At 33.4% G+C, this 26344-nt stretch overlaps 1 protein-coding gene across 3 annotated transcripts; it reads right to left on the reverse strand.

Annotated features, from left to right (window-relative positions):
* Positions 1-1270: 1270 nt before the first annotated feature.
* On the reverse strand, positions 1271-25861 carry LOC148601231 (putative cytochrome P450 49a1). Of its 3 annotated transcripts, XM_088556728.1 has the most exons (11): positions 25506-25843; positions 21390-21690; positions 20705-20969; positions 19660-19838; positions 18550-18736; positions 17883-18066; positions 17216-17382; positions 10865-10946; positions 8605-8820; positions 4930-4988; positions 1271-2192 (listed from the first exon to the last, which is right to left on the reverse strand). In XM_088556728.1, the coding sequence occupies exons 2-10, from the start codon at positions 21637-21639 to the stop codon at positions 4956-4958; spliced, it is 1563 nt and encodes a 520-aa protein (XP_088412854.1). In that variant the 5' UTR covers positions 21640-21690; positions 25506-25843; the 3' UTR covers positions 1271-2192; positions 4930-4955. The 3 variants fall into 3 exon arrangements, with proteins under 3 accessions (XP_088412854.1, XP_088412855.1, XP_088412853.1); XM_088556729.1 differs by lacking the exon at positions 4930-4988 and having other exon boundaries at positions 25506-25861; XM_088556727.1 differs by lacking the exons at positions 1271-2192; positions 4930-4988 and adding an exon at positions 5020-6097 and having other exon boundaries at positions 25506-25844.
* Positions 25862-26344: the final 483 nt, after the last annotated feature.

Consider the following 26344-nt stretch of genomic DNA (forward strand, 5'->3'; position numbering starts at 1 on the left):
TTGTATATTCAAATTCAATGATGTAATGTCTTAGCTTTCTTATGAGCCCAAGTAATAAATATTTAGACTTTTTCAAGTCCAATTAGGTGAAAAGTTGCCACCTCTAGCCGGGAAAAAATACCTAAACATAAACCCAAATGTCATTTTTTAGCATATTATCAATGTTAAAAAAAGTTGGTACTAGTGTTTTAATTATCGATGTATTCAGCATAACTGCTCATTTCAGGCACGCATTTTTAAGTTTTGATATGACAAGAATGAGTTTTTCATAAAAAGGGGAATTTTAGAATTTCATATTTTTTTCCAATTCATCTGTAATTGGCAATTTTTTAAGTACCATACTTCAAGTAAGCTTTTGCAACTCACAATTCGTATGTGGTAGATTAGCATTTTTTTAAATGGTGTTGGATACAGGTATGTCAATCATTCACCGTAGTTGCTTCTTTGAAACCTCATATACATATAAATAATAATAGCAAACAAAATCATGTTAAAACTGATTTTTTAATAAAAATATTCAATTTACATGCTAAAATGTGTGAATATCTGTAATTCTTAAATTGGTCTTTTTAAATATTTTGTCGTCCTCGGGACAATTAAAGCATATTTGCTAGACAATATGATTGATACTAGAAGATATCCATAAAACAATATCAGATAGACAATGTGTACAGTTCGTGTATGCTGTAAACGATCATTTTCTTTCACATTGGAGCAGATTTTAGTGGGTATGGGGTACCATCTTTGGCCCAAATGGCCTGGAATATGTTTAATTGTGCATCGTCTTGGCTCATTGGAAAGCTTAGATACTTTGATACGCGGGGGTTTATCTCAGCCCACATACTATAGTTAAATATTGCAATTGTAGATTTCATTCATATACATAGATATGCAAAACTGTCCCCTAAAAAGTCCCTTGCAACATTTCTCGTTAAATATGGGGCATATTTCAGGTCCAGGAATGCCACCTGTCGGATATAGTAGAGACTGTGCATTGTGTTATAGAGAATGAACTTCATTTAATAATTTGTTGAATAATAAACATAAAAAGTAACACATGCTATGATATAGAACTCAAACCACATACTTTGGTAACCCGGATATGTACATTTAAATTTTTATCGAAAAAAAAATTAGACTGTTTACAAGTATAGAAAATAAATAATCTGACTTTCATCTGACTTTAAATAAAATTTCGACGGAAATATTATCACTATGGAAGTATTTAACATGAATGGTCACTCATAAATATTGAATAAAGAATGAATAATTTTAATACACATGTAATTAGTTTTATTGATACAAATCCAACGATTGACAAGACGGTGTAAGTTTAGATTCAGATTCGTTATTTTATATAAACATCGCACATAACTAAACATAGCTAATCTAAAATTAACAGATACAACTCCACGTTTATTACAATAACATGTGACTGTAACATGTGGAATACAAACAATAAAGCAGTTAGGCATTAGTCTATAAAAACCAGACAGTGGTTAAAATGACAACATACTTTTACCTTTTATATTTGAACCACAAGAACCAAAGAATAAAGACACCAATCAGGTCAGTTCGATTATAGTTTCATTGAAATGAACAGCAAATGAAAATTTCAGGGGCAGACAATTCTGTCAAAAACCTAAACTTTCTGATGTTCAAATGAAAAATTTCAAAACAAATCAAGTGATACCGAGATCAAAGAGTGATTTTGTTTCAAATAAACGAGACCTTTTTAGCGAAAGTACATTAAATTGTTCATATGAAAATAATTCATATTTTCCAGGTTTTGTCTGATCCTTAAAAGACCTGCACTTAAAATACGTTTAATAATACAATCAAAACGATTTAAAGAATATAAAAACGAATAGAAACAGTTCTAAGTTTGTTCTGAAAAAAATTGTACATGACTATGTAATTGTTCGACAGTGTAAGACTGCTTTATGTTGAAGTATGTCGTTTGTTGTATATTTACCGAGAAGTTGATCAAGCAGACGATTGTCACCGGAGTTCCACGGGAACAATAAAATTGACGATAAAGAGTCAAATGACACACACAATAGAAGCAAACATCAAAGTCCTCTTTCTCTAAAAATCATTTTAACGTTATCACGAGGTCTTCTGAACAATGTAAATCTATAGTCGACCTCAGTAACGCCATCTGGTAGCGAAACTTGGAAATTCTGGATAAGCTAAGTGAAATATAAAAAAAAATTTGTCATTACCATTTCAACGGAAGCCATTTGTGCCCAGTGTTGTTTATTCTTTTAGACATTATAATGTTTTTTATCATGAACAATCAATGGAGAAGGGCATTAAGGGCTCTTATTGGTCTAAAATACAACAGAAAAATTAAACATAAGTTTTTAAACTGTTCATTTTGAATTTGGTGCTAAAGGTGCTTTTCAAATCCCAGTTATTTCAAATACTCGGTCTGGAGGTGGCGGAAATAAGAAATTGCACTTTTCCCAACAGGTAAGGACAGTTAATGATAAAAAAACAAGTAAAAACTCGTGTCTCTTATTGCCAGATCAGTTAAAAACAAACGGACATCACTTTCTGACTTCCTTATATCTAGTCATGCTGGTTTGCTAACAATTACGGAAACCTGGCTCGGAAAAAAGTGTCATATCAGAACTAATACCAGATGACTTTGTAATTTATCGTGTAGCAGAGCACGGAAAGAAATAGGTGGCTGTGTTGTTTTGGTCTATAACATAGATATTGAACTATCTTTTTTCACTCCATATTCTAATGTAAATTGTAGTCTGTACGTGAAGTTAAATGCTTCTCAAATTGGTAAAATACATGTAATAAGATGTAATGTTACCCCGAATGTAACAAAACAAAGTTAAATAAATGGAATATTGAATTGAGCAGTACCTTTTTAAATAGTAAAAATAAGTAAACGAGGAAATGAATTCAACTTATCAAAGAATTAGAAGACAACACAGAAGCTGATAAATATTCTGTTAATTCTGTGTCAGATAAAATTGCAGAGGTTTTCTACGAAAGAGCTTCTAAAACTTTTGGGACTAAAGAAATTTAAGTTAAAAACAAAAAAAGCATTTCCAAGCAACCTTCAAAAACAAACCTTGATTTAATAATGATTGTAAAGTTGTAAGAAAAAGAAAAGAGTTTAGAAAACTTAAGCGAAGCAAACAAAAGCCTTAAAACATCGCAAACCATAATTTAAAATAGACGAAAAGAACTATAAAAGTCTTCTAAATATGGCACAAGCTGAATACAGAAAACCTTCAAAATCCATATGGATAACTTAAGATACCAATGTGGAGAACAATGGAAATTTTGAAGGATCCTTAACGAATAAGACTCCTGTAAACAGCCTGATACTGACTGTACGAAACTGTTTGATTTAAATTCTGACAAAATCAGTGGTACTAACAGAAGGTCCTTTTTGGAACAAAAAACATTTAAATTTGGAAGTAAATATGCCAACCACGAAGAAAAAATATTTATTACACAAGTGTGGTAAAAATTTAAAGAATAACAAAGCATGTGCCGATGACGGTATAACTAACGAATATATATAGGTCACTTTAGATACATGTAAGTTTATTGTTGTGTATGAAAAATACTTTAACTTTGTATTTGAAACAGCTAAAACTCGTAGCTAATGGGAACTATAAAACCTTTTATAAAAAAAACAAAGGAGATAAATATAATAAAAAATATAGACTAATAATTATTATAGTGAGCTGCTTTGGAAAACTCTACACGACGTCTGTACCGAATAATAGGCTAAATTGATTTTCGGGTAAATCTTTCTTCAAGGAATACCATTGTGGATTCCGAGAAGGATATTTCACCGCTGACAATGTTTTAGTTCTCATTTTCTATTTGAAGTTCTTGAATTTAAGAAAAAAGAATCTGTATTGTGCAGGCGTTTGATACCGTATAGAGAGACGCCCCTTGTCAAAAAATGATACTTAAAAATATAAACGGGAAAATGTTTCAAGTTATACACAATATGTATCAAAACATCTTGCATAAAATATAATGATCAGAAAGAATAATTAAGGGAACCAAGATTCGAGCGGAAATCTAACGAATGTAATTGAGGGACAAAGACCAGACATGGCAAACAGACACACATAACGAAGTATAAAAAATAACTAAAATAATACGTGAAAAGCAACTAAAGTAAATGAAATCAGACTATTCCCCTTGTGCAATAGGAGTGCGTCAGGGTGAAAATATGTCCCTCTTCTTCTTTCTTTATTTTTGGAAGATCTTGAGAACTTTCTGGGCAATAAAAATGTTATTGGATTAAATACAGTAACTAGTGTAGTTGAAAAGGAATTAGAATTATTTTTAAAAACATTTTGTCATCTTATATGCTGACGACACTGTCATTAGCGCGGAGTCGGCAAGTGATTTGCAATACTCATTGAATAATTTAAGCGAGTACTGTAATACATTGAAATTAAGAGTTAATGTCAAATAAACAAAAAATATTAATCTTTTAGAGGAATAGACAACCAAAGAATGTGAATTTTGTCTACAACAATCTGCTGTAGAAATCGTAAACGACTTTAACTACCTGGGTGCACATTTTTCGAAGAGTGGAAATCTTCATTTAGCTGAAAAGGCAAATAAAGCAATGTATTGTCTGTTGAAAAGGGGCAAGTCCATAATCTTCCCATTGAATGCCCGCTGGATCTGTTTGATAAACTTGTCAAGCTAATCTAATGTATTGTTGTGAAATATGGGTCTTTGGTAATAGAGACATTACAGAAAATAAATTCATTTAAAGTTTTGTGAACTTCTTCTCCGAGTTAAACAAACAACGCCTGGCTTAATGATTTTTTGGGGTACTAGGAAGATGTCCTTTAGTCTTAGATATTAAAATAAGAATGCTTTCATTTTGGATGAAACTCTTGAACGGTCTAGAGAAAAAATAAGTACCATTGCCTTGAAGCTGATAATCGGCCTTACAAACACAACATCTTTCTCGTCATCTTGGCCTAAATGTGTTAAAAACATTTTAAATGAATGTGACCTGCAATACATATGGCTCGATCAAATTGTCTATGATGGAATATGGCTACAAAGCACTATTGAAAAGAACTTTTCAAGACCATTTGATCCAAAGTTGGTATTCAAATATTAAAAATGGTGCTAAGACATTGAATTACCGACTGTTAAAATAAGATCATAGTATTGAAAAATATTTTGATGTATTTAATGATAAAGATATTGAAACGCTTTGTTTTGACTCATAATTATTAACTTGCTATTTAAACAGAAAGATGGAGAAACATCTAGAGATAGCAGAATCTGCCCCTTTAGTGGGGATGGTGATATATAAGTGATGAATATCATTAAATACTAAAATGCAAGTACTTCATGACAGAAAGAAAAGTACAAAGAGATAAGAAGTTTATAGTGAATTGCAACGTTTTAAGTAGCTGCCTTTGTAAGAATCATGCAAAATCTGAAAAAATGTGATATACCCCAAAAAAGGCTACATATTTTTATTTTTGTAATTAAGTTGTTTTATTGGTCTATACTATGAAATGTGTAATTATTCATTCAAATCTGCCTGCTCTTTGGAGATAATTAACATTGAAAATACAGTAGATTCTATTGTATTTGAGCGCCATTTACAGAGTTTTCCCCCTTAATTTTGAAATCAACAGTGCATTCTATATAACTTTTATCTCCTAAGAGCATGGGTTATATGAAAAACCACATGTCTATTTCTGTTAACTATGATATTTCAAACAAAATAACAAAAATAAAAATATGTAGGCTTTTTATCCATGAATCACATTGTGCATGATCTTTAGCTGGAGTGCTACTTTTTAAAGTTCAATAACCTAATGAATACCACAAACAAGCCTGAACTTCGCACACTGTGTCAATTTACCAGAATTATTAATAAGAAAACAGATTCTCTCGTTTAGCCATAATTTTATCCACCACACCTTATCCAACACCATTTTATATCCTACTTATCTTTATATTTATCTCTCTTCCTTTTTTGTCTGTTTGTTATTTGTACTTCAAGCTTTGTTCCTCATTCTATCTCTCTTACTTTTTTTGTTTGTCCCTTGTACTTGAACCATTGTTCCTTTATATTAATATTTTTACATTAACATTTATATTAATGAAATTATGAAGACTTTTATTAAAATATGTCTGAATGGAAAATGCTTAACACATTTAATGTTTTTGACACGTTCTGTAAACTAATGCTAAATTTCCCATCAAGATGTCCCCAAATCGTCAACTGATTTGAAAACTATATCTTGAATTTATTTGCAGCAATGGAAGTTTTTTTTAAGCTGAATAATTACCTATTGATTTTTGACAGAGATATTGATTGATATAACAGGAATTACATATGGCCTATATTTTGTGTAGTGTTCAGAAACAGTAGGGAATTTCATAAGATGAACCAGTGACATACACGTGTAAGGTATTTTGATCCTGAAGGATCAAACACCCAAAACTTGTTGCTTATATAAGTGAAAGTGTTTATGGAGTTTTATAAACAATATATTTACTAAATGCTTAGTTCAAAACTAAAATGGCAATATATATGTATTTTAATATATTTCTACATTAGTTTGATTATAGCAAATTACGAACTGAAATTAAATCCCTGCACTTAACCTGTTTTTGTTTTCTTAGTGCTCATGTAGCATGGCCAGTTTTTAGAAAGTGATGATGGACCGGTCGGAAAAGCTTTTATAAGTCAAAATGGACCATTCCAATAAGCTTTAATGAGTTATTATGGACCGGTAACCCTATAATGGACTGGCAAGAAAATAATGCACAATATGTTGTAAATGTATCAATAATGTAATCAACTAATTAATAAAACGAAATAAAAAAAGAGATACCATAAGTTTATAACGAGTACCTAAGACGTTATGACGGTTTAAAAAAAAATAGAACAACACATGGCAATGGCTGACGTCTATACATTAAATAACAGTCTTTATAAATGTCCGACGAAAGGTGGTTTATGCATGTCCCAAACTCACCAAAGTCACTTGTATTTCTTATTTAGAAACAGATACAGACTACATTACTAGTTTAAGTTTTTCATTCGCTTTCTTTGCACTTTTCGAGATACAAATTATAGGTCTCAGTATCGTATTAATTTTCCCATAGACTTCTATAGTGAAGTGCATATTTTTAGGATTTTTTTAAAAAATATGTAAATTGATTCAATAAAACTTTCACTTATGTAGCATTTCTAAGGACATGTGAAAAAATAATTTCCCGCAAAGAAAATAGGGTGAGTCCACGAAGATTGGACTGAAAAGTAGTCTTGAACTATAAATAGCCATTTTCCCTACTTTCACTTTCGTTTTGCACTCACCAAACCAACCTTTTCAGTGGAACATTTTTATGATATTATGTTAGATTTTCTTTTAAAAAAGTTCTTCATCTTACAGTGTGATGTTTGCTCTATTTTTTAAGTCATTGTTCATGTCTTTTGACAAAACATTAGTTTGTAGAGAGGCAAAAAGAAAATGCACTATATTATTATGGCATCCATGTTTTGACGTACACCCGCTCAGGGATATGCAATACGATACTGGTACCTATATAGATAATACATGAAATTGACACTTTGCAAAAGTTATCGTTCTTGATTTGGTTTATTTAAGTTGGCGCTGAATGCGTGGTTTTCTAAAAACTACTACAGATCTATTTATAGAAAAGACTATAATTACATAGATACGTGTGTATATAGGTTGAAAAATTATTGTTTGTTAGATGGATTACCTCTACTACTGGCGGTGTCTAAGTTTATAAGGACTGTTACTTTAAAGCACCTTGTATATACAATAATTTACTTTAAGATACTATTCTAATATGAATATGCACCATGTGTGTTATAATCAGTTTTTCGTCTCTTTATGAAATGTTTTTTTTTAATCCTTTTATTGTGCTGGAGGTGTCAGTGTTTCTAGAAAAACTTCACTGAGCAACCATTCTTTGAAATGATTGACTGATTGATAGTGGTTTTGCCTCCAATGGCTGATATTTTATACATTTCAAGACGAGGGCGAATGACTAATCGAAAAGACCCTGCTTTCTACAAGTCTTACACGCTGAGCCGTATTAGCGACTATACTAGCTCACAGAAGTAACAGTCCGCAAGTAGACATATCCGCGGACTCGGACACATTCTGACTCTAAGCCAACCAAGTCGCATGTTTGGGGTAGAGATTACAATTCTAAAGTCTGTGGGAGTGACACGACGCAAGTACGCTATCACAAGACAATCAACCGCAGCTGTAATTTGAAATGATAAAGCAGGACACCAAAAGTGCATAAAATAGCTAGGACTGGAATTTGTGAATAAAAATGGAAAAATTGAGAACTGAATTTGCTTTGTTTTGCTTTCGTATAGGAATATGTATAAGTAAAAGAACAATTCAAAATTGGAGCAATTGATATTTTATCTTAAAAAGTCAAAATCGTAGAAAACATCATAAAAATCGAATGGTTTCAAAATGATGTACCAAAACCGTCGGTCTAGATAGTTCAATTCTATTTTCAAAATAAGAACGAAATATTGTTTATGTATTACATAAATGCCAGGAAGAAGAAACCTACCTTGGTAATACCAATGAAAATTTCATTTTCTGCAAATCTTTGTCCAATACAACTTCTAGGACCAAACCCAAACACGGTAATGGCAAAAGGATGTGGTCTACTGGAACTGGTATTTGCGTCTGTGTCACGCATCCATCTTTCCGGCAAATATTTCTTTGGTTCCGGGAAAAATCTCTCATCAATACACATCGATGGTCCATTAGTCATCACAAAGGTCTGTGAAGTTATCAAAATGTAAATAATGATTATTGGCCACACTTGCACTTTTTGAATGAAATTGGTAAATGTAATCGAGGGAACCAAGGTTCTAGCGGTAATCAACAGAATTTAATCCAGGGACAAGACCAGACATGGAACAGATATACACAACGAAGAACATAAAGTAACTAAAATCATACATACAAAGTAACTAAAGAAAATGAGCAACTCGGAATCCACTAATAACTGGGAGCATGGACTAGGTGCACCGGTAGGGTAAGCGTCAGGTAAATGTGAAAAGGAACATCATGGTCTCATTATCAAAGAAACAAAGGAAGCCAAAATATGTGGATGCTTTAGGTGACTCGTGCATGTCAAAAAAACAAGAATGTACTTTTATTTATAATTCAGAAACAGTTACATACTACAATATTCATAACCACTCTTAATTTGTCATTCGGTTGTTGCACTTGTTAGACAAAAAATATATAGATTGTGTATGGAATTTTTACTTTGCAAGAGTTATCGTTCTTGCTTTGATTGATATTAGTGGGAGATAAATAAATGATTTTCTCAAAAAATGCAAAATTGAATACAGACAGGATAATCATTATGTAAAAAATTATCATAATATTATGTAGGTAAAAAAAGCACGGTTTGTTCTGTTGGTTTTTTTTCTACACCACGAATCACCTCACTAGCATATGACAGTGCCTAAATTCTACAGCCCGTGCAGGTCCGGTGTTAAAAGAATAGGCCTGCAGCAGCGCTAAGCTTGTCGTAAAAGGCGACTAAATAGTGCTCAGAACCCTAGCCGGGGCTAGGGCGCTCTGCCCACAGAGCAACTGGGATGTGTGCCCCAGGTGGTGGAATGGGGTACCCCTGGCGTGTTACATGCTGAGGTTGTCATGCTATAATACGGAAAACCTGACCGCAAACCATAGTGGTGCACCGTGTTGGGAAAGATACCACGTTCCTCGCACGTTAAAGAACCCTACTTGGGTATTCTCCCGGAGTAGGAACCATAGGGCTCCGCCACAGGAGGCTAAATTGCCCGACCCTACCCACCTCTCCCTATTTTCAGTGGCAATCAAAATTTGTCGACCCCATTGTCCTTGTGTCCCATCCCTTTTTCATTTCATCATCATTTCATGTTCATTATATCATCCATTTTATGTTCATCGTCTGAATATAGCTGAAATATTGCTGCTCGGACGTAAAACCCCAACAAACAAACAAACAAACTAAATTCTACATGGATTGCTACTTATGAATCAGCCTTTGTGTAGTAGGAATCAGACAGTGGTTGAAACATGGTATGGAAAACAGTTAAAAGTTTAATTTGGCAATATGCACCATCAGAACCAAGAAAACAGACAAGATTTTCCATACCACTTCGGTAAATCGAGTTATAGTTTCACTGAAATGAACTAAAGATTAATATTTCAAGGACAGATAATTCTGTCAATAACCTCATTTTTCTAACATTCTCTTGAAAAAAATTCGAGCAAATCCAGTGATGCAGGGATCAAATGATGGTGTTTTGAAAAGAGAAGACATCCTTGAGTGAAATGATATTGACAAATCGTTTTTTTTTTTTGACAGCATGATTCTGATATTTCCCATTTTGCCTGATTCTTACAAAAGCTTACACTAAATAAGTATATAGTGAGACCCATCTACACTGAACCCTCTAGGAATTAAAATAACTGTTTGTTTTTGGAATGTTTAAACAGGTTTAAAATGTATCGAAAATGAAATGTACATGTAGCGACTTCAGAAGGAATGTGATTTAAAAAAAACAAGTTTCCGGTTTATTAAAGGTTCCACTTAGATTTAATTATTATTACTGACCAATATTATTTTTGTTTGTACATATAAGAATTAGTTGAAACACACACATGATAAGTCAAATCGAGAAATTTATTTAAATATTGTTTTCTTTTTTTTTTTTTGATAAAAAAGAAGTTAGTGTTTTGTTTTACTTTTTTAAACTTCATGCACATATTAGTAGTAATACAGCATTTATTGTTTTCAGCCAATCAAAAAGTTTCTAACATACGTCTTTAGGAATTAGATATCCACCAACCACCAAATCTTTTTCAAGGTATCGAGAGGCTCCACCAAGAATCGGGAAGTGGGTCCTAAAATGAAAGTATTAATTTATTAATAAATATAATTTTGTGAAGAAATGTGACCGACAAAGAAGAAGATATCCGACTAATCATATCCAACTAGAGGCCCTAGAGGGCCTGAATCGCTCACATGGCACTCATTCCTTTTATTATGAAAATCTGATGTCTGAAAAAAAATGTTTTATTTTAACTCTCAAGGGAAGCAATTCTTGATCTTATGGATGATTTCGTCAATTTAAAGTTTTTTTCTATGAATTGTGGGTTTTCATGATATTGGTCAAAAACTGCAAAAACAGTATTTTTCGCCTTTCAATGGAATATTTCTTACCAAGAGTCGTACTACATCTTCGACCCAATGGATACCTTTGTATGCTTTATCATAAGAATTATTTATTCATCAGTTGACAGTTTCTTCTTTCTGTAATTAAGGTGGCCAAAATGATGGCAAACAAACAGCTAAAAATCCCTCATTATTGCTTTTCAAAAGCAATAACCCTTACAAGGAGCTATAATACAATTTCGACCTTAAGGATCATTTCATAAATTGGATATTTCTTCTGTATTTTCTATTAAAATGCTTCGCATGGCCCAGCCTGATACATCTACGATTACAGATGTCGAACTTTGAACAGCTGGGCAAATATGGAGACATTCGGCTTTGAATATTTGACACAAGATAAAAGTTTAACCAGAATAGGTGTAGCCTTTATTGTTCCCTTATTCCTGCATGGTTCCAGTCACAACCACCAAAACCTATCTCAACCATTCTTTTGGAATACGACTCTTTGTGGTACAATTTCAACATGTTCAAAGAGATCTATTCTCAGTCAACTTCGTCAAGTGATTACACGGACGTTTACTTCTTACTAACTGGTTTAAGTCACAACCCTTAACCTTCAATACCAGTCATCATTTTGTGGTATACCAACTTGTCTTACAAATTCATGTGTAATACATGTGAAGTTAAGTTTTTACCCAGACGTAATGAAAGTGTTTGTTTTCCCTCTTATTTGACACTTTTTCCTGAACGGTACATATCACAATCCCTAAAATCAATCCAAGCCATTTTTTCATACACTTTTTGTCCCGAAATCTTGAAAATGCATTTTTCTTGTACTTGTTTAGCCCTTATCCCAAAACGGTTCATTGCATAACCCAAAATTCAACTCAAGCCTTTCTTTTGTCGAATGGAACCTTGTTGTATAATTTCAAAGAAATGTATTCGTCTTTAGCCAAGTAATTGTCCGATCATCCTTAAAATGCTTGTTTCTAGTCCATTTTGGGTCACTTATTCGAAGTTGCTTATAATTCAAATACCATGGTTACATGCTGAATTACCAATCATCACATAGTAACAACAGATCAAACTCATAGTCAAATGTTTATCTAGACTCTATATTCTCAAAAGAACTAACTACTATTCCTAAAAAGGTATCTTTAATTATCAATAATGGCAGGAAAAAAATAATTAAAAACGAAATTTAAAATTAATTTACTTCAAAATATCCCAAAAGAACTAACTTTCATAAGTCTTATGATAATCAAGACAGCAACAATACATGAAAACTTTTTGAGGGTTTAAAAAAACATTATTATAAACGACCGTAACTTCTGTGAAAATTAAATTTGATTAAACTGAAATTCGAAATTCGAACTTGATCTGTATTTTATGATACTCAATAAACTTTGCAAAATTTGAAAGTGATCATTTTGATATCTTCTTAAGTTATCATCTGAAAACCGCCAGGGGGGCGACAGACGGACGGACAGACGGAAGGAATCACATAATACCTCACCACTTTGTGTAGCTAGATTATGAAGGGGTAAATTCACATACCCAAAAGTCAACCCAGCCTTCCTATTATGATATGACACCTTGTGGTGCAATTTCAAATAGATTCCCTTACTTATAGTTCAGATTTCGTCAAGACATCTTGAAAATGCTTGTTTCTGGTCCCAAATTCGAAACAGTCCAATTACACCCAAATATTACACCGACCTTTACTTTTGGGGTATGGCAGTTGTACCTCGCAATATAATTTCATACATCCATACTACGCAAGTTATTGTCTGGAGTCCAATTTAATTGTCTACTGATAACGATGACAGCATGACACTATTTATTTTATATACGACTGCACATTTTTGCGACCGTATAAAAAAACTGCCAAAATAACGTCATATTTCGCCTTTCGAATACAATTACTCTAACAAGAAGTCTTCCTTCAACTGTGACCAAATACATTGAGACTTTTGTATCACATGACATTAATAGAACGTTTTATTCTATCTAATTTAGTTTTCATATTATTGGCACAAAAAAAACAACTGAACAAAACCTCACTTTTACCATTCGAGTGACCAGTTACATGTACCTCTGACAAGAAGTCGCCCTACAACGTCGACCCAAAGGAGAAGGACAATCATTTTCATTTATCTTTCTCTCTCAGTTTTTGACGGATCAAAAAATAATGCTGCATTTCATTTCATTTCCGGCAATATTCACTTTCCGACAATTTTTTTTTTTTTTTCATTCCCGGATATAATTTTATTACTCTGAGCATTATGTTATCGGATCATGGCGATGACGACGACGCCAAGTAATAGCAATAACTCACATATATCCCTCTGGCCAGGTGAGCCAAAAAGGAAATTGTTATAATAACTGCAGTTTAGCGTTTCACTGTGGTTTATATAAACGTCTAGTGAATCATCTATAAACCAACATACTGTCAGTTTAAGATGCTTACGAAACCTGACCATTTCATTAGCAAGGTTTAGCAGGTTTTCGACAGTATTTTAGAGAAGTCTGGTATTTCTCTGCAAATCACTATGGAATTTTTTGCAGGTTTTCGACAGTATTTTAGAGAAGTCAGGTATTTCTCTGCAAATCACGATGGAATTGCTGGTCAATATAAATTGCTGTTTATATAAGAGCATTTTATGGCAACATTATTGTGTTTCAACTGACGTTTAGATCGTCTAGGGAATCCATTGTACACGTAAATCAACTATTAGTTTATGCCCTAGGGCTGAGACGTACATTGTAGCACCAAAATTTCGATGAGAACGGCGGCAAGGGCTCCTTGAACTTGTTTTAGTTGGCTACCTATTAAAATGCCTTGTTTTAAAAATCACGTTTGAAAGGAATTTTGGTACGCCATACCGTACCAACAAAAGTTACAGGTTGGTATGGCGCTACAGGTAGCCGTACCTGCCGCTACACACATGCAAGACAGGCTTAAGTAAGAGCAACAAATGGACATATTTTATTGTGTTACTATTATCAAGCGCAACTACCAGAACCTATAAAAAACCTAATTATATAACTTTCGAGAAAATTACCATGGTATTTGAGAGCTTTTCTATAGAAAATAATTTGTCTTTTGATATATTATTGCGAACACAGCTCAAGTTGTGAGCAGAGAGCTCGACGGCAACATGCACGTGCAAGTTATCGGGATGCAGAATGATGAGAACACCAAAATAATCAACGTCCGGAAATGATATGTCGTACAGAGAATGTAAAATAACAAAGAGTGTCCCATAATTTATTTTAAAAAGTTAAACGACTTCTTGAATGTCTAAAAATCTAATTTAAATAGTTGAAGAGAATTTGAAGTACGTAGTTACAAAGTATATATCAAAGTACTCATGTACTGAATCAATTTATATCGATCGTTTGAATTTTTACGCTTCAAATAACCGTCAAATTGTAAAAATATGGGACAAAAGCAGAGATAAAAGGAAAGTACGGGGATCGAATTCAAACTTATCTAAACACAAGCTTATTGTTGTTGTAAATGGTTAATGTTGAACTCTTCTGATTTATTTCTAAATCCAATATGCAGATTACGCAGGACATTTAATATACACAAAACAAAATTCGCGTTGAACCGTTTCATGCAGTTCACCAGTTTACAAAATATTCAGGTTCGATGTTGGTTTACTAGGTGAATTAACACAAAACATCCAACATACTGCATAGTTGAACTACAAACTACTAGTTGGCCTTTCTCGGTTTCTAAATTTTCAAGTCGAAATTCAGTTAAAAGATCTGGCTGAAACTGTCTGTCAAATCATTCAAACTTTAGCCACAGTTATTGAAATAAAGCATGCCCTTAGATATATGTCCCACTTAACTAGCTATATTTCTCAGTGTTGATAAGCTATATAACTCAAGTCCTACAAGTTATCGCATAGACATCTGTGTGTCATGTAAACACGCGCTTTGTTTCTGGGCACCTATTTCCAGAGGAACGTGCATAAACATAAACGCCAAAGTCTTAGCATCAAATTTCAACAATTATGTTTGGTGCAGGAAACACTCACCATGCACTACTAAAGCCCTGAAGCACTCACAGATCTAACATTATAACACATGGCCAAATAGCCAAAATAGAGTTATTATTACAAAAAACAATACCACCAGATCACAGAGTAACACCATTCCTGAGTAATGCATTATCGAAATTCCTATGCCATCGTTTCATTTGTATATGTCATCTCAGGGCTTCCGATGTCACGAGCCGGTAACCGTTATAAAAATGCACGATACAGTGGGTGATGGACCATGATGGTTTCGGGGGTTATGCTACCCTTTCGTTCAAAGTTTAGCAAAAAAAATGAGCGGCAAATATTAGCATGGAATATAGATTGTAGTTCGTGCACGGACCTTTTTCTTTATATAACTCTTTTTTTATCAGAAACACTTCCCCCTTTTTGTAAATATATGGATCCTCGAGGCCATGGATAAATATCTGAAGACATCCCTTCCAATTGGCACTCAGCATTGCTTCTTTTTTTTCATTTCTATAAACGATAACTATTTATGATCTCGAAGGGTTTTCGTTTCTAGCTAAACATCAACTGGGTTTTACGTGCCTAAGAATATTGCATTCGTACACCTTAATAAATACAGCGACATATGACTATAATATAATGAACGATTGATTTATTCGAGAAAATGCATAAAAACAAACATGTACTGGAGAGGTTATATTAGAGGTCAAATAATTTTAATTGGATCGCTGTTGATACAAACCAAATTAATCAGCATATTTAGTTAACAGTTAAAGTTTATTGGGTTTGTTTATTGGCGTAAATAGCATAGAATTAAATATGATATATAAGAAATACCTATAAAATAGACCTAACTATTTGCAATTGAACCTTACTGGGGTAAACCAGTGGGACAATTTTCTTGCGGTAGTGTAAGATAATTTCAGATGTTAACAGGCTACAAATTTAAATGCTCTGGCGACTGCTATATCAATGCTGATCGTCGATCTAAATTGATAATAATGAGAACGTCACATTGTAATCAATGTCGTCTCTGTTACTTTCTTCCTCAGCTCAATTACGAAGAAAAGCAATAGTAAAATACCACTAAGAATTTTAGGTAAATGAACAAATGCATTTGCGGTTCAAAACACGTATGTATTGTATATGTTTTAGTAATACATGTAGTTCATATATTTTAAAGATATTTTTTTTCGAAAAGATCTGAATAGTCAACGTCCTGTGCTGAGTAAATACTGCTCATGAAGCCATTGGTTCTTCACAATGAAACCTAAAAAGTGGAAAAAAAATGCCCACTCCATATTACTTCAATTACAATCCCATGTGACATCCATTTTTAATTCGCATAGATTTCTAATTCTTAGATATACATATTTTGTTTGATTTAAAAAAAAAACTGTACACAAGGAGTGCTCTGCAAACCAAATGATCGTCAAATGGCAGAGGAAGAAGTCTTAATATACAAAAGGGATACCAAAAGAACCAGAATTCGAAAGAACAATATTTAATCCAAGCGTAACGAATAGACAGGGGAGATATACACACACAACAAAGAATAGGAAATAACCACAAAGACACGGTTTTAAACCTTTAACTGTTGAATTAATTAAGATTTAGATTTCAGTCTATACAAAACACAGTAACTCTCCAGCACTTATGAAGATATGGCTGGACTGATCATGCAGGAATTCGAAAATCCGCGAGACTAGGCTGGTCACCTCGTGTAAATGGTTATCATGATAGAAACGAAGTTCTAGTTTTCAGGACAAATCGTCATGCTACCACTGTTGAAGTCAGAATTTAATTTCATGAGTTGATAAATGTGAAAACAAGAAAAAATATGAAATGTTTGTGGGCATAAACAGTTAACTTCTTTTTTTCATTTCAAAAATAAAGTGTCAATGCTTTTATTGGGTGTCTCTTGCTCAGCTTAATGACTTTGTCATCTTTTAGGTTAAACATGTCTATTACCTTACCTGAAAGTCTCTTTAACACAACATTTAAGATATGATAGTCTGGCTATGTGTTCTTTCGTCAAACATTTGTCCTTTCCGACAACTCGTTGAATTTCTTGGAACAGTTTTTCTTGCTTGTCTGGATGAAGGCAAAGATCCACCAAAACCCACAACATTGAACCAGAAGTCTACAGAAATAAATTCAAACTGATCTTAATCTGATCTCTTGTGGTCCCTCATTTCTACTCTACACTAGTCACAACCTCTAAAATCAATCCCAGCCTTCATTTGGATGCATGGCATATTGTGATACAATTTTAAAGAGTAAAGGTTATACTTCAAAGAGATTCGAGATATTTAATCATGACTGTCCCCTGATTCCAGAATGGTTCAGTCACAGCCACCAGAATTATTCCAAGGCTTCCCTTAGTAGTACCACACAAATCGATTTGTTCACTAATAAGACAGTTATTGGCCACACATCAAGGATATGCTTGGTTCTGACAATAACGATCTGTACACTTTTACTCAATGACAAGTTACTGCTCGAGCACCAAATGTCCAAGAAGGACAACAAAGATGACAGCATGACACAGTAATACGACAGCAAATTGTTTGTGGTCTTATAAAATGAATAATCAAACTCCAGTATTTGTAGAGACTGGTTTAATGAGTTTATTATTCTTACCGTGTCAATTCCAGCCGCGAATAAGTCCGACACAGTCGTACTAACGATATCCTCAGACATTCTTGGATCTGATATTAGGGAATACATGAAGTTTGGCTCTTTTTCAAGGTATTCTGCAAGTTTTCCTTCATTTTCCAAATTTTTCAGAAAACTCTTTTGCGAATCGATTTCCTTCATTGTAAATCTAACAAAAGAAAAAAAAAGTTTAACTTTAAATCGAACTTTATTAACAACCAAAACTCTTAGAAGCTTAATAATTTTTAATTATAATACTGTAAATCGATACAGACAGACAGACAGATAAACAGACAACGAGATAGAATAAGCGATTGTTTTTTTTCACTTTATAACGCCAGTAGCACAAAATACCTAGTATCAGGCAGTAAAAATGGTGGTAATATGTTCGATGCCGATATACAATCATCTTCGGTCATACTGGAGAGCAATGCTGCTATTTTAAAGCACTGAACGAAGTCAAATATAATATCAAAACATGGACAATCAACGGAATAGACCATATACATTTCTTTTATTCAGTTGTCTTTTATACTTTTTTGTGTCAACAGAAAAGTAGGAAAATAAACTGTTACAATAATTCATGATTACTGTTGTGAAAATAAGGAAATCCAGAAATATGAAAGGTTAGGTCTGGCAACTGTTAACTTACTCTTTAAATTTGTCTATTTGCTCCTCGAATTCGTTGTAGAACTTTGTTCGAGATTTCAAATAAGACTTGTCTGGTGAAATGACAGATTGTCCAATCATTTCCATTAATTTATGTACGGTTTTAGCTATAGCATTATGTTCAGATTCCATGCAACCGAGTCGTTTGTTGAAACAGAACATACTCACGCCTAGAAGTAACAAAATATGTAATTGTCAATTCTAAAGTTGAGATAGTGTGGCGAAGTGCAATATTATAGTTAAACACATAATAAAAAAAACTTTACGCGTACATTTATATGTACATTATCGATCAAACATAAATGTATAAATCAATTCCATTCTATATATAACTGGCAGGTTCGTTCGAGGTTTTGGTGAAAACATTTGTAACGTATAAAAAGTCTTGTAACCAAGGATGCGCATACGTCGAAGTCAATAAAAACTACACGGTAATACTTCATTCGTTAATATTAGTCGGCATAGCCCCATGGAGACCTATGCCCCAGGAGGGGCGAAATCCCTGTGTAATCATGTACACTAAAATCAAATATTATAATTGATTAATTTTGTTTTTTCCTAACAGGAAGCTGTGATTGGATAGTGTGAATATTGTAAGATTAAATATATACCGGATAGAAAATGAACGGATATGGTGAAAATACAAAGTAGTAAATACTTTCAGAGATCGATCACCAAAAGGTCTTCGGTGCTAAGCGTAAACACAGCTTTAAGTAAGCTTTGATATGCCCCGCCAACAAAGCAATACAAGCCACGGTAATAGAACTGAACAACAACAATCTAAAATTAACTGTTCTATTTGAGCAGTCTAAATGTATATTTACAATCGTTTTGAAGTTGCCAGGATGAAAAACATTGGTTTTTTTTAATTACATTTTTGTTGCAATAAAAAGACAATAACAATGCAGTGACTTGACCCTCGCATTTCCCTGCAGTTCTAAGCTTCATCCCTATGGAAAATGGTAAAGAAGCAGAAAAAAAATAAGTCAGTATAACTGTTTGTGAAAGAGGGAATGGGTTGCAATAACGGTCCCTTTCTACGAATAAATCATAATGGTACGGATGAAGATTGAATTATAGCCATGCACATTACTTTCCGTTGCGTAGTTCGCTAAATCTCTCAAAAGATCGTCTGTTTCTTTTTTTATTCGGAGCACCTCTACAAGCTCGTCCGTAATTTTCTCGATAATTGGCACGTAGGTTGCAACAACTGCTGGTCGCAACATCTTTTCCTGTGTCGGTTTCCGTCGCTCCGCCCACTTTTCACCATTGCTATTACAATAAATTGCAAAATATCAGAAATAAAGCTTGTATTTATAGTTGGGAAATTTAGTATCAATGTCACAAACAGATTTGATATTGCACGAGCTAGTGACTGCTTTTTTCCTTTGATTTATTCAAAGCTAAATTACTTTTTTGTCGATATTAATCTCATCTACATAAAATTCATGTGGTAGGTTCAACAACAACGAACAAAAATGCAATGTCGAATGAACAATATCCGTCAATTTGCATCTTTCCTATGACAATAATGCTAAAATATCGGAGTCAAATGGCATTTTCGTTTTTTCCAGGCTTTTCTACTAAAATACAAATACACATTTATATCACTGTACAATAATGCTAATTACAATACACGTATCCATTACTTTACTTAATTTGGTAGTTTTCTGCAAAAAAAAGTGCTTTAAAAGAAAACGTACATTTTCAAAAAAAGTTTTTTTCAGCACCGAGAATAGGAGAAAATAATAACATTCTTTAGTTACATGATAATTTTTTTAATATACATTTATAATTACATACATGTAAAATTAACTTAGAAATTTTGAATTTACTGTCAATCTAACACCAGCTCTCATTCAGAGTAAATAGCCCGACCGTCAAAAATCGTATATTTTTCTAATACTAGTAGGCTGAATTCGAATGTTAATGGAATATCCTATCGGTTAACCTGGCCCATGCTTTAGTCGAGGCGAGGTTGTTAGTACAAAGTCATATTCAATTGCTGTGTGTTCTGTTTTTTTATTTTTTTTTCGATTCGTGTATTTTCCTTGAAGTTTGAGTTGTCTTCAAACTTAATAACTCTCTATTTTACAACCCTAAAATGATGCTACAAAAAATAAATACGACATAATTACAGCAACGTAAGCGATCGACTTTCTTCTGGGATTTCGTTCCTGACGGCATAAATCCGATTCAAATCAAGACCTATTCGTCTGTGCATCTTTTCTGGAGCTTTCAGCACTATTTCAGCAAAATCTGGATGACTCACAACGACAAAGTTTTTTAAACCAGACCCATCCAAGTCTACTTTCATTTTGTATATGTCCCCATATTCTGCTTTACAGGCAATATGGAACTGTGGCGGATCAGGAGGGTTCATTCGAATTTTATACTTAACAACTAAAATGATAAAGCACATTCTCATTTTTAGCAAACTAACAACATCCAGACGGTGGAATGAAAACTTAACATATACAATATTATCAACAAAGTACTTTATACTAAGTGGATCCAAGCTGGTGAGGTTCAAGCGGTCGGTAACCCCCCACCACCCCACCCCCCACACACACACATACAACCTTCTACATGGAAAATTTGTTTAAATTTGGTCAAATATGAGTAAATGGTAGCTCTTAATCCACCTTTTTCAACTATCTGGACCGGCTTACTGGTTTTTATAACTTGAAATCATCTGAAATAAAACATACGACATGCGTGACCCCTCCCCTTTATCGCTGTTTAAAGTCAAGAAATACTGAAACAAAAATCCGAAAACAAATGAACATGAAAGAACATACATTTTAAGATAATTGTATTTACCTATATACATATAATAAAATATTCTGCTTATGCTGTTTGACATCATCCAATCAGGCGGGCCTTTCATGGCACTTATTGGTTTGACCGCAATCGAGTTTTTCTGAGAGGTTGTTGTTACTGCATATCGAAACTGCAGTGCTTGCGATCTGTGGTATACTGGTACAATAGGCCTTATTTTCCACGTTGATATATAATAGCATCCCAACTTTTGGAAAATACTCTTTTGGCACGCTGAGACGATGCGCCTCATGATGCGACAGAATTCTCGGTTTCTCCCCGCGGTATTATGATTATACCAATTCTAAATTATTGATAAATAAAAATGTAATAATATACTATAGAAACATATACAAATTAAAATATTCTTTAGGAACGGTAAAGAAAACACATATTTTTGTGCAGGATACTTTATAAAACACTCACACTGCAGGTAACTTGAGTTCTAATAGCTCAAGTAGCGTCAGAGGAGAGGATTTTGGAAAGAAAAAAACATTAAAAAGAGCAAAAAAATCTTTTACCCAGTCAGTATTTGGATTTACCTAAAAATCAAAAATCCCCAGATCAGTTCTATGCAGGATACCCTAAAGAACATTCATACCAAGTTTGCTTCTACATGTATTTAGTCAAGTTGTGTCAAAGGAGAAGAGTTTTGAAAAATTGATGACGACTCCAAGTGATGGGCTTGGTCCAATTTGGCACCCCTTTAACTCCAAAATGTAAAAGACAAATCAATTCTGTAAAACATTTTCAAAACAGAATTACAAAAGAAAAAGATTACCATCTGAATTATAACATGAGGCTCCTAGGAGCCTGAATCGCTCACCTGGTTAAATTTTGCCTTTCAAAGGCAAAACATTTAACATGGTTGTCCAACAATTTTGGTAGGACTTATAAGGATCATTTCAACAATTGCAAGTTTCTTTTAATTTATCACAGTTTTCAGGATATTGACTGAAAACTATAAAAAAAAAAAAAAAAACATCATTTTTCCCCTTTCAAGGACAATAAATCTCACAAGGAGTCGTCTGACAACTTTGATCTGATCTCTGAAGACTTTTGTAGTCGTAACAATAAGGATCATTTCAGGTATTGAAAGAATTTGGCTAAACTAACGTTTTGAAGATATATGCCTAAAACTATTGTCTGACCCCTATGTTCTATTTTTAGTAACAGCGGCCATGTTCTTCGACGGATCAAAAATCCCCAGATCAGTTCTATGCAAGATACATCAATGAATATCAATACCAAGTTTGTTTCCCATTCATCAAATAATGTCAGAGGAGAAGAATTTTGAATATAATAGCATGAAAAATCATGCTGAACACTTTTACTCATGCCAGAATTTATCTAAATTAAACGGTTTTGGAGATATACAAAAAAACCACTGTCTGACCCCTATGTTCTATTTTAGTAAGAGAGGCCATGTTTTTCGACGGATCAAAAATCCCTACACCAGTTCTATGCAGGATACCCAAAGGAACATTCATACCAAGTTTGGTTTCAATTGGTCAAGCAGTATCAGAAAAGATTTTTGAAAGAAATAACATAAAAATTGCAAAAAAAAACGTCAAACAAGAGGCTCCCGGAGCCTGAATAGCTCAAAGTTTGTCTTTCAAGGGCAATTAATTTAACAAAAAAGATGTCCAACGATTTTGACTCAAGAAGACTTTGGTAGGACAATCATAAGGATCATTTCAGCGATAGAAAGTTTCTTTCTATCTATTATTGGCTGAAAACGGTAAAAATTCATCTTTCAAGGTCCTTATTTTCTTTTCATGGGTGGGTTTGGCAATTTTTAACCCCATTGGAGAAGTTCAAATATTTATTACTTGGGCTCATTACAAAGCTAAGACACTATATAATTGTATTAGAATATACAACAGCTTATTTGAAGTACGGTATTCGAAAAACAAATGCCAATTATAGGTGAAATTGAAGGAAGTATGAAATTCTGAAAATTCCCCTTTTTATGAAAAACTCATTATTGTCACATTGAAACTGAAAATATGTCCCTGAAATGAGAATGTACGTTGAATACATCAAAAATTAAAACAATAGTACCCAACATGTCTATTGTACACCGTTTATATATTAATTATTAATATTTGGGTTCATGTTGAGGCATTTTTATTCATGGGTAGGGGTGGCAATTTTTCACCTAACTTTTTTCACCTGACTTTAAAAAGTTCAGATATCTTTCAAGGGAAATAACTCTTACAAGGGGTCACCTGACAACTTTGATCCCAGAAGACTTTTGAAGGCCTTATAATATGGGTCATTTCAACTTTAAAAATAATTTTGCTAAACCTAACTACCTAAATTTGGAGACGTGTGAAAAACTACTGACTGACCCCTTCGTTCTATTTTTAGTAACGGCGGCCATGTTTTTCGACGGATCAAAAATCCCTACATCAGTTCTATGCACGATACCCCAAGAAACATCCATACCAAATTTAGTTCCTATTGGTCAAGTAGTGTCAGAGGAAAAGATTTTTGAAAGAAATAACATTAAAAATAGCTAAACAAAAAAAAACGTCGAAAAAGGGCAATAACTCCAACATGGCTTAACAGATTACAATGAAAATTTTACCACAGGTGGATCTTATCATGTTAAACACTTTCACCCTGTCAGAATTTGGTTAAACCTAACGGTTTTGGAGATATATGCAAAAAACCACTGTCTGACCCCTATGTTCTATTTTAGTAACAGAGGCCATGTTTTTCGACGAATCAAAAATCCCCACCTCAGTTCTATGCAGGATACCCTAAAAAAAACATTAAATACCAAGTTTGGTTTCAATTGGTCAAGTAGTGTCAGAAGGTTTAATTTTTGAAAGAAATAACATGAAAAATAGCAAAAATCTTTGAAAAGGGCAATAACTCCAATATAGCTTAACGGATTAAAACCAGAATTCGACCACAAATAGATCTCATCATACTGAACAGTTTTAACCATGTCAGAATTTAGCTAAACCTAATGGTTTTGGAGATATATGCAAAAAAAACACTGTCTGGCCCCTATGTTCTATTTTTAGTAACAGCGGCCATGTTTTTCGACGAATCAAAAACCCCCACCCCTGTTCTATGCAGGATACCCCAAGGAACATCATACCAAGTTTTGGTTTTAATTGATCAAGTAGTATCAGAGGGGAAGAGTTTTGTATAATTGTTAACGACGACGACGGACGCCAAGCGATGGCAATAGCTCACATGGACTTTGGTCAGGTGAGCTTAAAATCGGATCAATAATAAGCTTTTTTGTATCGATCTACACGTGTATTTTCACCCTTTTCGACCCTTTCGTGTTAAAATTTCACAAAGAGATTGGATACGTTTTACTCAAGTTTTCGTAAATAAACTTATTAAATAATATGTTAGAGGAGGACGACGACGACAGGGTGTGACGTATCATTATATAATCGAGAAAAAAAAACATTGCGGTCGTATTTAAATCATACATTCATCTCCGACATGAATCAACTAAATTAAAAACAATTATTATAACTCTTACAAGGAGCCAATTTCATGTACAATCTACATGTATATAAATTATTATCTCAAACTTGACACAACCGAGTGAAAAATATCTTGTTATGTGGTCTGTTAATGTAACCATTTCTGAATAAGAAATATGTATTGGCTTACAAAATTGTGATTACTAATCTTATTTAATTTTGTTGTTTTGTTTCTTTAAGTTATTTTATGTTCTTTGTAGTGTGTGTGTGATTTCCCCGTCTGATCGTTGTCAATGGATTGCGTTCTTTTGATTTCCACTAGAATCTTGGTTCCCTTGATTAATCTTTATTCAAATGAAATGGGGATGCACATGAGATCAAAAAACATTTTCTGGCCGACAGTACACAACATAGTGTTGACAACATATTAAACTTATCAGTATTGGAAAAGCCTCGTTTTAATTCAGGGATGGTAAATCATATCAAACATATCAAAATAAATAGTAATTGAACGATGAAATTAACCATTTTTAATTTACAAGTCCAAAATGTGTACTTCAATTTTATTTTGTTGCCTCAATCGTAGAAGAAATTAAAAGGGTGTAATTGTTCCTAATATACTAATGAGGTGGATATAAGAAATTAAAAGAATTACACATACCTGAGCGTCAGTTGTCCTCCGCCTGCGTCGGTCTTGACATATTTTTATCCGATTTTACTAAAATTGTCATATTTGCTCTTTGCTATTTTTTTTTTTTTTCATCTGTGGGTCATTTTCTAGGTGTAAATAATCACGTGGCATAGAAAATCTATAAAGAAACTGCAAGTCGTCAAATCATTTCAGGAAGAGGGTATACTTTGTTTTCTCTAGAGGAACGCCATTCAGTTACTAGCAGAAAGCACGGGGACTAGAATTGTTCCGACTAACATAAATATGTTCCATAACCTTTGAATGTTTGAAATTATAATATAAAAATGTCGTATAGTCGGCCTGCATATCAACCCCTGTGTAAACTAAAATCGAAGTTATCTAAGGACTTAGTAATACATATTTATAGATAGATGACTAACGTACAAATGTACTTAGAAAACTGATTACGGACTGCCTACAATAACCATATCGTAGTTGAACTTTGCGTATTAGTCCGTAATAAGGCGAATCATGCAGAACAGGAGCGAATCCCAGGAATGCTGTGCCAAGGGAAGCGATGCAAACATTTTGGAAGTAGAAATTGTAAAAAATTAGGATTTCATGCAAACAATAATATCTGTCCATGTTTTACACCCGTAGCGCGTCTTTGGGTACACGTCTGCAGATATTCGTGGATATCTTACGCACAAACATATTTTAACCAGAAATATTTTAGAATGTATAATATTTCAAACTTGAAAATGTCAGTAAAAGTTAGGTTGTACAAATGTAGTTACAGACGCAGATTCGAAGGGGCGGACCTAGCGTACGATAAAACAAAAAAGGAATAATTTTAGACAATTACACAT

This window comes from Perna viridis, chromosome 12, assembly GCF_037379345.1.
Source record: "Perna viridis isolate PV_CMFRI_1.1 ecotype Kerala chromosome 12, ASM3737934v1, whole genome shotgun sequence".
Classification (NCBI taxonomy): Eukaryota; Metazoa; Mollusca; class Bivalvia; order Mytilida; family Mytilidae; genus Perna; species Perna viridis.